Consider the following 14,695-nt stretch of genomic DNA (forward strand, 5'->3'; position numbering starts at 1 on the left):
TGTGATCAAGTCTCTGGAGTGAAACCCACAACCTTCTGACTCAGAGGTGAGAGTGCTACCAACTGAGCCACAGCTGACACTCAAAGAGGAAGTTCTCCAAATTTCATGGAGGGAGATGGAAATGCAGAGGGTAGCTGCCAGCTTCAGGACTGTGAAGGCATTCTACTGCTGCTCTTCTTTATGTACCCCACATATTACTCGTCAACAGACTAGATCTTGAAACTAATACGTCACTGCTTCTACTGAGAGTGATGTGAACTTTGCTCCTCAGCAACCCATTTTAACGACTTCTCTTTCTAGGTATCAGAGGAAACAGAATCAGGTAGTGGCTCTGCCAACATTCCAGAGCATGTGATGTAATGCATCCTCTCTTATATGCATCAGCCCAGAGATTCTTGAAGGGGTAATTTTAACTTCCCAGGACGGGCAGGATGGTTAAAAATTAATCAGAAACCCAACCCCAATCCACCCACTTCCAGGTTTTAATGGAGGCGGGTTGCGGTAAATCTCCCCCCGCCTCCCCGTTATTACTGGGGCCATAGTTTCATTGACCTTTAATGTGTGTTAGCTGATGACTATGATGGACCTATACATCACTTGATAGTTTGTAGTTCTGTAGAATCATGTTGCTAAAGTAATACAGTACATTAAAATAGACCAACCATTCCACCATATTATAAATTCACAGACGAATTACTGCCATACTAAAAGTTAATTTGGCTTCCAATGGCAGAAAGCCATAAACTTCAATTTACAACTTTAGAGAGTTGCACCTGTTTAACCTATTAATAAACTGATCATCAATTCCTTGTTCATCTGTTCATATTCTTATCCCATCATAAATTGGCTTTTCAATATGTTCAAGTTGTAGTTGCCCCTTTTCCTGCCAATCAATGATCACATATTCCTTAAGATACCTAAAATCATGTTCAGTTAGAGTTGAACTATCTTGCATAAACATTTCAAACAAAATATCAAAGTGTCTGGCCTGCTGTAGCTATAATGCAATCCAAGGATATCTGTCTACATGTAATATTTTCTAAAATTGATCTTTTGCCGATCTTAAAATTACCTAAAAAGCAACAGATAAATAGATTACATTTGTAACAATGAATCTAGCTAAAAAAATAAATACTTCAAGAACTTAGGATTTAACTGTTAAATAGATATGGCTTCCAAATTTTAGGCATATTAAAAACAAATTTTGTGCAATACTTCCAATATAATTTGCAATAATGTAAAGGACTGTATCTACTTTTACAGATTTATATTACATTTCCTGGAATATTTCAAACAGGCATTTTTTTCATGTTGTACTACAGTACTGGGGATTTTTTTTGATTACAACAGCTTGCCCATTTGGAAGATATAAAAATTCTCATTAGCCTGCATCACAAAAGTATGCTCATCAACAGCATCACAGAATGCAGATACATATGGAAATGGAAATGTTATCTACCCATATTTTAAACTTACTTTAAATACACACAAAAAATATCTTGCACCATTTGGTAAAGTTACAACCACTTAAAAGAAAAAGCTGATCTTGACTGATGCAGGCATGCACAAGTTCCATTTGTATTTGTTCAGGATATAAACTACAGAATAGCATAGGTGTGTTGTTATTCACTAAACTAACTTGTCAAATTGCTTGCTACACCAAGGCTTCAGATTAGATTAACTTTAAGGCATACTGAACTGACAAGACACTAAATAATTCTACTGCATCAGTCCTTGGGGAAAGAAAGAATAACGTCATCAACATGTCATGGGTTTACATTAATCCTGTCAAAATGGCTCAGAAAAATAGAAAAGTACAAATGAATAACTCTTTGTAAGATGAAACAAATATAGCAGCACAGTGCTCCGTAAATCAAGATAACATAAATGTATTAAAGCACACAAGTGCACATCTACAAAATTACCAAATGCTGATAACCAATAGTCTTGGGCCCGTATTTTCCGATGCCTACAGGTGTATACGGACTGTGTACACACGCGTAGGGATATCGGAAATGCTGGTTTCAGGCATGCGAAGTGCATGCGCTGAAAACCGGCATTGCCGATCTGTCAAGAATGTTCTCTACACATTGGCCACCTGCCCTGGAGAAGGGCCTTTGCGGGTGGAGAGTTCCGCTTTCTGCAGAACCTCCGCCCGCTGAAAACCCTTAGAAATCTTATGCCTAGTAAAAGCAGGCCTAACGCGTTAGGCCTGCTTTTACCAGCATAAGAGTTGAAAAAGAGTTTTTTTTTTTAATTCCACTCATTTATAATTTTTAAAATACTTTTTAAAAAAGTTTATTTTTAGCCCCGTAAAAAACTAATTATTTTTCAAATAATTAAATGTTTAAAATATTTAATTTAATTTTAACTCATTTTAAAAACGTGATTTAAAAAAAAATGTATTTAATATTTTATTGTGTTTTTGGGGTGATCTCCATTCACATATTTGACAGGTCTGTCAAAAGTATGAAGGGAGAGTCCCTTCTCCTATTGGCTCCCCATGGCCCACGTGATCCCAAGGACGCTTGCGAACTGCATGCGTCCCTGGGATACGTGGGTCCTGCGCATTTCGAGTGTGTATAGGCCCAGGAACGGATGTATACGCACCTCGGGAGCCCTCAGGTAAGTTCGTAGGTTTTTTTCCGATTGGAGGCATCCGCATGCAGGAAGCCTCCTAGCGGAAATTACGGGCCATGCTTTCTGATGCATTCATGATTATTTCCATCGTTTAGATTGACTTTTTGATTTCACAGTGAAACTGCACAGTAAAAAAAAAATAGAAATTGAATATTACTGAATGTTAGAAAAAGCTGAATATTCACTTCGAGAAAGTTGGTTTGAAGGTAGGAAAACTGATGGGATTAAAAGTTCCTCTGGCGGTTAAGGATTCTTTTAATTAAAAACATTGGGCCTAGAAATTGGGTTGGGGCGCCAAAGTGGCGCAAAAGTCGCCTGAGCGCAGGATTTAGCGCAGCGTTTGAGGCTTCAGCGATCGTCAGATATTCAGTTTCATTGCCCCTCGAGTGACACGGGGCGAGGCTCGAGGCGCTCCGCGTCCTCTCTTAGGGCGCTGAAACTGATTATCGCAGCGCAACGTGCCGCGGCACGCTGCGGTACTGCAGGCCTTTTCCCACTGTTAAGGGGGAGGTGCCTGCAACAGCGCGATCCCCGCTCGCGAGTGCCGGCAAACGAGCCCGGCACCAAGGAGAAGTGCCGGGCTCTCGGGAAACAGTCGGCAATGCCGCGGGGGGGGGGGGTTAGGAGGCCGGGGACGGAGGTGCTGGCAGGCGGCCGCCCCGCACCTCCACCTTAACTTGCGCCGCTGCCGGCACAGTAAGGCCCCGTGAACCGGGCGCGGGTAGCCAACGGCGCAACTGCGGCGTTCGCTACCAAATATCGCGAACGGGGCGCTGCGCACACCGATGACGTCATCGGTGGCGGCGCAGTGCAAAAGGCTAACGCCACCATTATCGCCCCAACTCAATATCGCGGGAGGCGCAGCCAGTGGCGCTACAGCCACTGCCTGCCTCTTTAGGCGCTAACAAGTGGCGCTACTCACCCAATTTCTCCCCCATTGGAGTTTAGGCAGACTTAGTCCAGTTCCTTATCAGTGTGACTCTGCAGTTTCAAAGACAATACTAATTACAGGCTGTAGTATCAGGTTTATAAAATTAGTGCCAGGTATTGCCTATTAAATAACAGTAACAGACCCCCCACAAAAAAATGTGCAAGGTACCTAAAGATATTTCAACCATGTAAAGCACTACGTTAATGCAAGCATTTCTTTCAAATTAGGAACCATTTCGCTCCCAGAACCACAAGGGAATTAAAATTCAGACTGCTACAACTCAGGTACACAAATGTTTAAGAACATGGAATTGCTAGACATAAAAAGACTAAGATCCATCTAGTTCGCCTTCGACCATCCTGGCAGTCACATGATACGATAATGCAGTTGTTGACGAATCCCAGCAATCAATCTCTATCAATTAGTCTACAACTGACCCAGAAATAACAAGGAAAACCCCAGCGGTGAATCGCTTTGGGAACCATACAATAGAATAGAATCTGTGGTGGGTTCATATAGTCATTGATTGCGTAGAGGATGAATACTCATTCCCTAGTAGCCATCCATTTAATTTGAGAATGAAATGTTTAATAGCACTTAATGAAGATTTCCTAAGTTTCTAAAAGGGGAGCATGTTAACTGTAGTCCTTCTAAATGAAGTATAATTTGATGCAGCAACCAGCCTAACTATCTACACAAAGTACAGGACGGAGGGTAAAACAACCTCAAGTACAATTCAGAGTTGTGTGAAGAATTCAGGAATGATGAGTCACTTGAACTGCTATGTCTCATCTCCTAAAAGCCAATTTAAGAGAGATAAAGTGGCCAGAGAGCAAACGTTTGTCTGCTGCCATGGATGGGAACTGCTGTAGCCTGGCGGAGTAGAAAAAGAGAGAACAGTAAAAATAAAAAAAGTTGGGCTTTAGCATCACAAAGTGAATAAAGTCCAAAATGGTCATATCCTATCTTGGCTCATCCAATCAAAAAGAAAACCCCATCATGTAATCCAACAGGGCTCTTGAGTAAGAGAGAAAAACAACAACAACAAATACTGCAGGTGCTGGAAATCTGAAATAAAAATGCTAGAAATACACAACATATCCACTGGCATCTGGAGAGAAAGAGTGTGTGAGAGCGCGCGCTAGCTGGGTCCTTGATGGGGTTTATCTACTGTATAGAACATGCAATTGCTAGACACAAGAGAGAGAGAGAGGAATCACAAATAAAACTGAGTTTGCAAACAAGAGAGCACACAAAGGGTCTGTTTTCATTAGAACAGAGTAGCTTACAGGATGATTAGATAGAAACAGACTTTCCAGTGATCGAGGGGTTTGGAACATAGTTTCTTGGGACACAGATACAAGATTAATTGTAAGAAATTTAGGACAGAGAGCAGGAGAATTTTTTTTTTTTTGTAAAAGAGAGGGCAGTGAGGCTGTGGAATGCACTACCAGATTTAATGATTGAAGCAGAAACAATGTCAACATTTAAGATTAGGTTAGATTAAGTGTTTCAAATAGTGGGGAATAAAGGAATGTGGGAGCAGGGCAGGCACATGGGATCTGGACTACTGCTTGTGTGGAGAATAATGGACTGGTTGGGCTGAAAAGCCTGTTTCCATGTTGTAATTTCCTAAGAATTCCAAAGAACGAGTGTGAACAAGACTACGAGCTTGCAGTTATAGAGCACCTGGTCAAGTCTTTCAAACTACCCAAAATGCTTCACATACAAGAGTTACTTTGAGATGCAATTACTGTTACTTTGGGAAAACCCTGATAAAAAATTTAAAATGCGCAGACCCATTAAACAACTTGGATATTGACGACATTGATTAATTAATGTAGCGGTTATAAACAGTGTTACAGATGAAAGAAGAAAGTTCATAAAAAATGAGTTTGCAATACACTTGCTTATGGTGATGTGAAAACTTGTTTCACCAAGTGTGTTAAAAATAAATATTTATGTAATAATGCAAGAAGTTTCTCACAACAGGACACTAACTTGCATCAATTGATTAAATTCCCACCCCCACAAGGTGAATGAGTAAGTGTATTCTTTAGCATTGATGTCAACAGCGATTGAAATATGATCATGTGCATAATGGCAACATCAAACTTTCTTACCGTAACAATACTCATTCATGTCTTGTATCTCCCACGAGGCCTTCATGTGTCCTGTAGGAGGTAGTCCAGCTGGCCTCCGCCAAAGAGGAGGTCAATCCCTCGGAGGGTGCACCGTCACAGGACTCGTGCAGACCATGCACCAGCTTAGATACTCACACTTCTGCGGGACCAGTAACGCAGATAGTTGGGTTTTCACCTGGTGTCTCTCACATCACAAGTGTGCATGAGCAGATGGTGGAGACAGGGACAGCAGCGGAGACCGCGTCGGAGGGCACACGATGTTCCAAGCTCTGCTCAGCTGGATGCCATTGACGAACATGATACTTCTGGAGCAGCAGCAGCAGAGAATGTGCGGTGTACTGGCAGACGTTCCAGCCGCACTGCGCACGTTTGCAGAGAGCTTGGAGAGTCCGTCTCAAGCCCGAGTGACACGATGTCGCAGGCATTTGCAATGTCTTCGTCCATGGAAAGAGTGGCCACCTGCATGCAGCATCAAACGAGGCAATCACACGAGTGCGGCAGGCATTTAGCAATGGCTTGCACATTATGAATGCCACCTTAAATAGGATGACATACTCTAGCCTTGGCCGTTCAGCGCCCCACTGATCAGCAGTGGCTTTTGCATGCAGTTAGGTAGGTTCCACCAGTGCACCTTGCAATAATGAGGGCATCCCGAGCAGCAACGTGTGCCGTTGGTGGTGCATACCCGCAGCACTGCCTTATGCACATGCATGCAGTTAATGACGCCCTGCACCTACGGGAAGCCAGCCAGGGCCGCAAACCCGAGTGGCCGCTCATTCTGACTGGAGTCATCGCAGACGAAGTTGACAAACAAGCAGCCAGTCACCTGTCTTATGCATTTGTGTCACCGACTGAGAGATCCTGAAAATATCTCTGGCAGAGCCTTGGAAGGATCAAGAGGCAAAAAGGTTGAGGGTGGTGGTTACTATGACAGCCACTGGTAAATCATGGCCACCAGGTCTTGTTCCAGCAGGCTGCAAATGTCTGCCACCACCGGACGTGACACCCTGAGCCACTAGTGTTCTGACATGTCGAGGCAGCTTATCCGCGGCCTGTAGACCCCGTGTGCTGAATATCACCTCTTGCGAGCTGCACCGCTCTGTTGATCATCTCTCTCCTATGGAGCTGCAGGTCTGTGAGCAGCAAGCTCCTGGTGGTCATCTTGATCCTCATCTGACGTCCAAAGTAACACAGCATAAACGGCACCCATGCTGATATCATAGATCAGAGCTTCAAAGTGCAGATCAGACCGCTGAACCTCCAAAGTATAGGTGACACCTCCAAAATGTGCAAAGTAACCTCTCATTTACAAGTACTGTGAACAAAACCTTTCACACAAGCTGCTAAAAAAGTAGATATGAGTACTCAGTACTTATTAGCATATTTCCCTCTCCTGCTTTAGCCTCCTCAATTGCCACTTTCTTCTCGCCTTGCTTTCACTGGTGAGTTCCAGGAAGCCCGGGAAATCAAAGTTAAACTCCAAAACCCATGTTAATGGCCCAGTAATTCCGGGCCCAACGCGCAAGGACGGGGTACTCACGCGTGTGCCCGGAGGAATTGCCGGTTTTCAGCATGCACAGCGCATTGCGCTGAAAACCGGCATTTCCTGTCCTCTGACCCAAGGGGTTAAGAGGCTGAACGCGTGCGCGGTATCGGGCAGCGCGTGCGACTTGGATTACCTCTATTTTTAGAGAGTTGCGCGTGTGTAAAGGCATCCGGTATTTACGCATTGAAAAACCACACGTAAGTACTTAGTTTTACAGGCAAGTGGTCTATTAATACAATTGAGAATTTTTTTTTCCACAGGTTTGTTATTTTTAAAGAATTTACAGTAAGGTAAGTTTAGTTTTAGCCCCGATTTTTTATATAAATTTTTTTTTCAATTTTTAAAATTATTGTTTAATAGTTTTTCAGAGTTCTTTATGGTTCATTTAAGTAGTGCAATGTTTTTTTAAATTTTATTTCAGGTTTAAGTAGTGTTTTGGGGCCAGGAGTTTTCATGAGTTTGACAGCTCTTACCGTCAAACTCATGAATGAACTTCTGCAACCTCCCATTAGTTGCCCTGTGCTCACGTGATCCCAGCCGGCTCATCGCACTAAGTACGCCGCTGGGTCACGCATGCACAGCGCGGCAGGACCTCAAGCGGGCCAGTGAGAGGAAATGCAATGCGGGCCAGGATTAAAATGTCAGCGCGCCGGGTAAGTGAACATCGGGGGCTTGCACGCGCGGTAAGCTCCCGATCCTAATTTCAGGGCCAATGTTGCTGTACTTGACCTATCAACATATTGAAATTGACAACCCGCCTCTCCCGAGGGGGTTGCTCGCAGACAGTCTAATGTGCTGCAGTTAAATGTGGAAGTTGGCGGGTTGGAACCGGCTTACCGACGCACTGTCAATTTCCCCGGTTTTAACACGCGCTCTTCCACATTAAAATTCAGCCCCAAGTGTCAGTGTCAAGTACTCCCAGGACAGGTACAGCACAGCCATTGCACAATAAGGTTCCCTTTACCTTTCCCAAAGAATAAACCTCAGATGATGAAAGTTAGCAGAGTATTACGAACAGAACAGATGAAGATCATGCTATGTTCATTTGTAAACTGGCCATTCATCTGCAATATAAATAGTCAATTCACTTGCTGACAGAAATATCGCTTAAAATCTTCCATCCATTATCTTCTATTTATATTTCATAGACATTTAATCTGGCTTTTTACCTGTAGTATTTGGAATCTATTCTTAAGAATGTTTATATTTTGTACTTGAATACAAATTGTTTTAGGAATTAATGAATGCTGGCCTGCCGATTAAGATTTTACCATCTACAAACTTTATTGTAACATGAGTGAATGAATTGGATTCAGATACAACAGAATGTAACCAATCTATAAAAATTCTCAAGGGGTAAAATTTCTGGACAACTAATTATGTTGAACAGGATTACATATACCTGCTCACTCCTTTAAAATCCAAAAAGTACAACAATTTGGATCCTGCACCTTAAAAGATAAATATGCAAGAAATAATGGCATGGTTTTGGGAAAAAAATATTCACACTATTTTTAGAAATTTGCCATATACGATTGAGCAAAGTCTTATAAAAACATCGGGGGAGAAATTGGGTGGAGCCGCAAACAGGGCGCCAAGCTCGCCTGGGCGCCGGATTTAGCGCAGCGTTTGGAGCAGTAGCGACCGCCGGAAATTCAGCTCGAGCGCCCCAAGAGGGACACGGGGCGAGGCTCGAGGCGCTCCGCGTCCCTCTTAGGGCGCTGAAACTGAATATCGCAGCGCAACGTGCCGCAGCGGCGCGCTGCGGTACTGCAGGCCTTCCTCCCATTCTTAAGGGGGAGGGGCCTGCACCAGCGCGATGACCGATCGCGAGTGCCGGCAAAAGAGCCCGGCACCGAGAAGTGCCGGGCTCTCGGAAAACAGCCGGCAATGCCGCGGGGGGCGATCAGGAGGCCGGGGACGGAGGTGCTGGCAGGCGGCCACCGGAAAAAACGCCCGCCCCGCACCTCCACCTTAATTTGCGCCACTGCCGCCACAGGTAGGCCCCGTGAACCGGGCGCCATTTGCGAACGGCGCTACAGAGGCGGTCGCTGCCAAATATCGAGGTCGGGGGCGGTAGCGGGGCGCTGCGCACACCGATTACGTCATCGGAGGCGGTGCAGCGCAACAGGTTAACGCCGCCATTAGCGCCCCAACTAAATATCGCGGGAGGCGCGGCCACTGGCGCTAAAGCCACTGAGTGCCCTCTTTAGGCGCTAACTGGTGGCGCAGCCCACCGAATTTCTAGGCCACTGTTTCTTGTAAAAGACATCTTATATGCCTAGTACAAAAGCAAAATACTGCAGATGCTGGAAATATGAAATAAAAAACAGAAAATGCTGGAAATACTCAGGTCAGGCAGCATCTGTGGAGAGAGAAATAGAATTAACGTTTCAGGTCGATGACAGATCTGACAAAATGTCATCGACCTGAAACATTAACTCTGTTTCTCTCTCCACAGATGCTGCCTGACCTGCTGAGCATTTCCAGCATTTTTTGTTTATATGCCTTGTATCTTGTTTCAATCAGGTTATAGCAGCTGATACACTGACACCACAATCCCAGAAAGTTAAGCTCATCCAGTACTTAAATATATATTCCACAATTTGCGGTATGTAACAGGGATTTTCTTTAATGAGAAAACATTGGAATTAGACTTCCACATTTGTAATGTGAATGCAACACCAATGCATTGGGTCACAACATACAGACTAACTGCCCAACCACTGTCCAGCTGCAACTTTTCTTTTAATAAAATTTGAAACTACTGCTTTAAAGAGCACATACAGGAAACTCTCTTTTTACCGGCACCTAAATAACCGGAAATCTCTCTTAACCGGCAAAATTCAGGAGTAGGTTCAGGTAAGTTTTACTTCATATTAGTGGCCGTGTAACCGGGGTTCCTGGATCTGTGGCCGTGTAACCGGGGTTCCTGCACCTGTTGCCATGCAACAGGGACGCCTGGAGCTGTGGCCGTGTACGGGGCTCTCGTACCTTGGTAAGTATACCTCTCTGTAATCCAGACTTTTTGATCAACCGGCACCACGCCGGTCCCGGATAAAAAAAGAAAGTTTCCTGTATATACAAACAGATCACTTGTCAACAATAACCACCTAAGCCCAGCAATGACTGATTCAGGCAAACTTGTATGAGGAAACCGCCTTGAAAGTCAGTCTCAAAAATGGTTGCATATAGAGGTTTAACTATATGTAGCGACGTGACTGAGGATTTAACCCTAGAATTAAAATTTGAAAACATGGGATAAAGCCAGGCTACAGCATTATTTTCTATTAATTTATATGTACTTCCTGTACATTACACATTATATGTCACACAATTCCTAATGCAATTTTCTGTGGCATGCTTAAAAAAACTAGAAAGTCATTTGTGAAGTACAGAGAAACTCTCCAGGAACAGAAAATACCAGAGCCACAAGGTCGACATGGTGTATACTCTTAATTAACTTTCCCATCAACAATGCATGAGCTCTGATCTCCAGCCTGAATATCAATTAAACTTTAAGTGAAGACACGCGTACAATTAAATGTTGTAGTCTTAAATGGACACAGAACATCTACATTTTAGAAATATATACTGTATTTTGTATTATATATAATGGGATTGAGTTTATGTCAGCACAATCCAGGCAGAATCAAACAAATCAGCACAAAAGGTTGTGGAATTTATAACGCAAGTGAGTTAAGCCCAAAACCACTTACATTCGTGTTTTCTGCAAACTTTTTCGCTGGTTCAATAGTCACCTTACCCTAATCAGGACCCGCCCACAAACTGGCCAGGCCCCACCAGGTCAAAATAGTGGGGTGGCAAGTTTCTGCCGATAGTGCCCGTTTGGGTTGTCAAATTGCACTCTTCCAGCTCACAGGCACCATTAGACACACATAAGCACTCATTACTCTTAAAACTTATGCATTAATAAATTAAAATTAATTTAAATCAATCAGATCAATGCTCTTAAGGCAAGGCACATGACAGTAAAAAGTTTGCAGCGAGAAGTGTCCTTACTGTTTGATCTTCAGCCTCACTCTGAAGGAAATCTTTTTTCAGTGGCTTTTATAGGACACACTCCCCAGATACTGGAGACACTATTAGCTCTGTTCCCATTCACTAATCGATTACACTCATTTACGCTGTTCTGTTGTGCTGATTCATGGGAAATTTAAAGTTTTAAATTATGCAAATGAGTTTGGGCAGAAACTTAAAGCGTAATTTCAAATCGGCAAAAATACCACAATTTCAAGCACAATTTGGGGTGCAATTTACCGAATGCGTCCAAAGTGGAAACTCAACGCCAACATGCTGGTAAACAGTTTTACCGTAGCGGCAGAATAATGCATTACATCATGCAGTACAGGATGCTCCTGTGCTTATAAAACTACCATAGTGTCTGCTGCAGAAAACAGGAATCTAGCTGGTAAGTTTTCCAATTTAAACAACATATGAAACAAGAAAAGGACATTTGACCCTTTATGCCACTTCTCCAAAATACAAGTTGCCCTATAACACAAAATGCTGCGAGTACATAGCAGAGCCAGCCAGTATCTGAAAGAAAATTGCAGGAGAGCACCTCCTTTGGAAAATATGTGTTATAAATCTCATCATTCATCAAGAAACTACTCCTGAAATAACGCTGGATGGCCAGCTGGTGGCGCCGTCCAAGGAGTATAAATATTCGGGCGTCGACCCCAGCTTTCCAGGGACATTTTGTAAGACAAGGAACTAGTGAAGTACAACTAGACCTCCATGTTCTGAAACAAGTTGATTAAAGCCTTGCTTTATACTCAAACCAAGTGTGTAGTGAGTTTTATTATTTCAATATGTGTTTACGTTTCAGATGCGAGCCTTCAGATACTGACAACCAATGTTCCCTGTAATTTTTTTGGGGGGCCGCGCGGCCCATTCAAAGTTAGGCGCAGACGCGTTTTGTTCAATTTAAAAGCTGGCTCACCGACTGCGCAGGACCCCTTAAAGGGAACATTGCCGACAACTGCAGTGTACTTCCAGCATTTTTTGGTATTTATTCTTACATTGTGAATGCTGGAAACCAGCTTTTCTTTTTATGTCCACAATTTGCCTCTCTTATGAACTCAGTTCATTTAATTTCCTGAGGAAGATGAGTAGCCACAGACAGAACTTTCCTGAAGATAAAAGTCTGTGAAATCCCTCCTTAACCCGTAAAAGAAAGGAAGAACTTGCATTTACAGGAAACTCTCGATTTACCGGCACCTAAATAACCGGAAATCTCTGTTAACCGGCAAAATTCAGGAGTAGGTTCAGGTAAGTTTTACTTCATATTCGTGGCAGTTCCTGGATCTGTGGCTGTGTAACTGGGGCTCCTACACTTGTTGCTAAGCAACAGGGACGCTTGGTCTGTGACCAGAGTTCCTGCACCTGTTGCTAAACAACAGGGAAGCCTGGATTTGTTGCTGTGTACGGAGCTCTCGTACCTTTTAACTATACCTCTCTGTAATCCGGACTTTTTGATAAACCGGCACCACGCCGGTCCCGTATAATAAAGAGTTTCCTGTATATAGCGCATTTCACGACCTCAAGATATCCCAAATCAATACAGCCAATGAAATATTTTTGAAGTGTAGTCACTGTTGTAATGTAGGAAACACAGCAGCTAATTTGCACACAGCAAGCTCCCAAAAAAAGCTATGTGATAATGACCAGAGAATCTATTCTAATGATGTTGGTTGAGGGATAAATATTGGCCAGGACACCAGGGATAACACCCCTGGCTCTTCTTCGACATAGTGCCATGGGATCTTTTACATCCACCTGAGAGCAGACGGGGCTTTGGTTTAACGTCTCACCCAAAGGACAGCACCTCCGACAGTGTAGCACTCCCTCCGTACTGCACTGGGAGTGTCTGCCTAGATTTTTGCGCTCAAGTATCTGGAGTGAGGCTCACAACCTTCGGACTCAGGGGCAAGGGTGCTACCTACTGAGCTACGACTGACACCATAATCCAAATCAACCAGCATTATGCAGTGCTAATTTTTTCAGCACATTTACCGATTATCCAAAGAGTAATGTGCACTAGAAATGGGATTAAGTATCCAATGTTACAATTGACATTAATTAATCAAGAACATTTATTTGAAAACAGACATTTCATCATAAGTTAAAAAAGGCTGGTTGGTCTACCTGTCTTGCCTTATGTGTTGTCTCAGTGCCTTGCTGTCTTAAACAGCTTAGAGCCCTTGAGTCTGGTGATTTCCCAACATTGAAGTCAATTACACCAGCACTGTCTATCATCCACTGCAATAAGAAAGAAAATTGATAGCCCACAATAAAACAAATAAAAATTGGGATACAGTACCTGCCTGGCAATATGATTCGTGGTAATGCCATGTTTCATCAGACACCTCTGGCCCCGTTGGTCAGCAGGATTCCCTATTTCATACGTTGATGTTGCTGCACTGTCTATTTTCCACTGGAAGAAATACAAGTGCCATGCTGTTTGTTTCCCCATGCAGTCAGTAAAAGTTTATGCCATCAATTATATTAATGCCATATTGTGAAGATTTTAAAGTGGTATTAACTCCCAACTTTGCTAGAAGCAAACTTCAATACAACCATAGCATTGGAGCTGGATGGAAGTCCGAATCATGCAATTTTCATTCCAACGCAGAGGTGGCCAGAATAATGGCACCATTATATTGGCCTTCAAATCGTAATAAAAAAATACTAATAGTGCCATTGCAAACTTTGCTCATATCGGCTTGTGACGTGTATCCCTAATCAAACAAAATATGAAAACGTGATTTGATGTCCCAACATTACTAGAATACCTACAGATCAGTGTGTCAAAGCATGCGTTTAAGAAGCACAAAACTTAATCTATGATTTTATAGCTTTTAAAATAAATACGTTCCAGCTCTGGAAAAACAAAACACTGAGCAAAAATGTATTTAGACTACCTCTGTAAAACATAAAAATAGACAACACAGGGAAACATTTTGTGGTGTTCACTCAATGCAAAACATTGACAAAAAATAAAGCAAGGTGCAAGATGCAACGCAAAATAAATTGTCATTTGTCACCTGGAGAGCGAAAGGGAAAAAGAGAACTTTGCAAGAGCTTATTGAATTCTTTACAATAGTAACAGAAAGGGTAGACAAGGGCAGGGCAGCGCAGTAGACATGAACTTTGAGAAAGGTGCGGCATGGGGAGGTTTGCAGCAACAGATACATAAATCGCTAAAAGTAGCAACACAAGTTTGATCTAGCCATAAAGAGTGCAAACAAAGTACTGGGGTTTATTTCTAGAAGAACAGAATACAAAAGCAGAGAGGTAATGTTAAATGTATATATAACCTTGGTTAGACCACACTGAGTGCTGTGCACAGTTCTGATCTCCATATTCCAGTGCTTTAATATTCTTTTTGTAGAAAGTGCAGAAAAGATT

General features: G+C 42.9%; 1 protein-coding gene across 2 annotated transcripts in view; it reads right to left on the reverse strand.

The window, feature by feature from the left end:
• Positions 1–14,695, reverse strand: part of acp1 (acid phosphatase 1) — a 45,186-nt gene that overhangs the window by 26,629 nt on the left and 3,862 nt on the right. The window contains exon 3 of one of the 2 annotated variants that reach the window (XM_085996424.1): positions 13,433–13,546. In XM_085996424.1, coding sequence (XP_085852550.1) covers positions 13,433–13,546 — 114 coding nt within the window. Of the gene's footprint in view, positions 1–13,432; positions 13,547–13,607; positions 13,722–14,695 lie in introns of both variants that reach the window. The other variant, XM_085996425.1, reaches the window with a different exon arrangement.

The sequence above is a fragment of the Somniosus microcephalus genome, chromosome 9 (genome assembly GCF_052327205.1).
Source record: "Somniosus microcephalus isolate GS21.2 chromosome 9, FLI_Smic_1.0, whole genome shotgun sequence".
Lineage (NCBI taxonomy): Eukaryota > Metazoa > Chordata > Chondrichthyes > Squaliformes > Somniosidae > Somniosus > Somniosus microcephalus.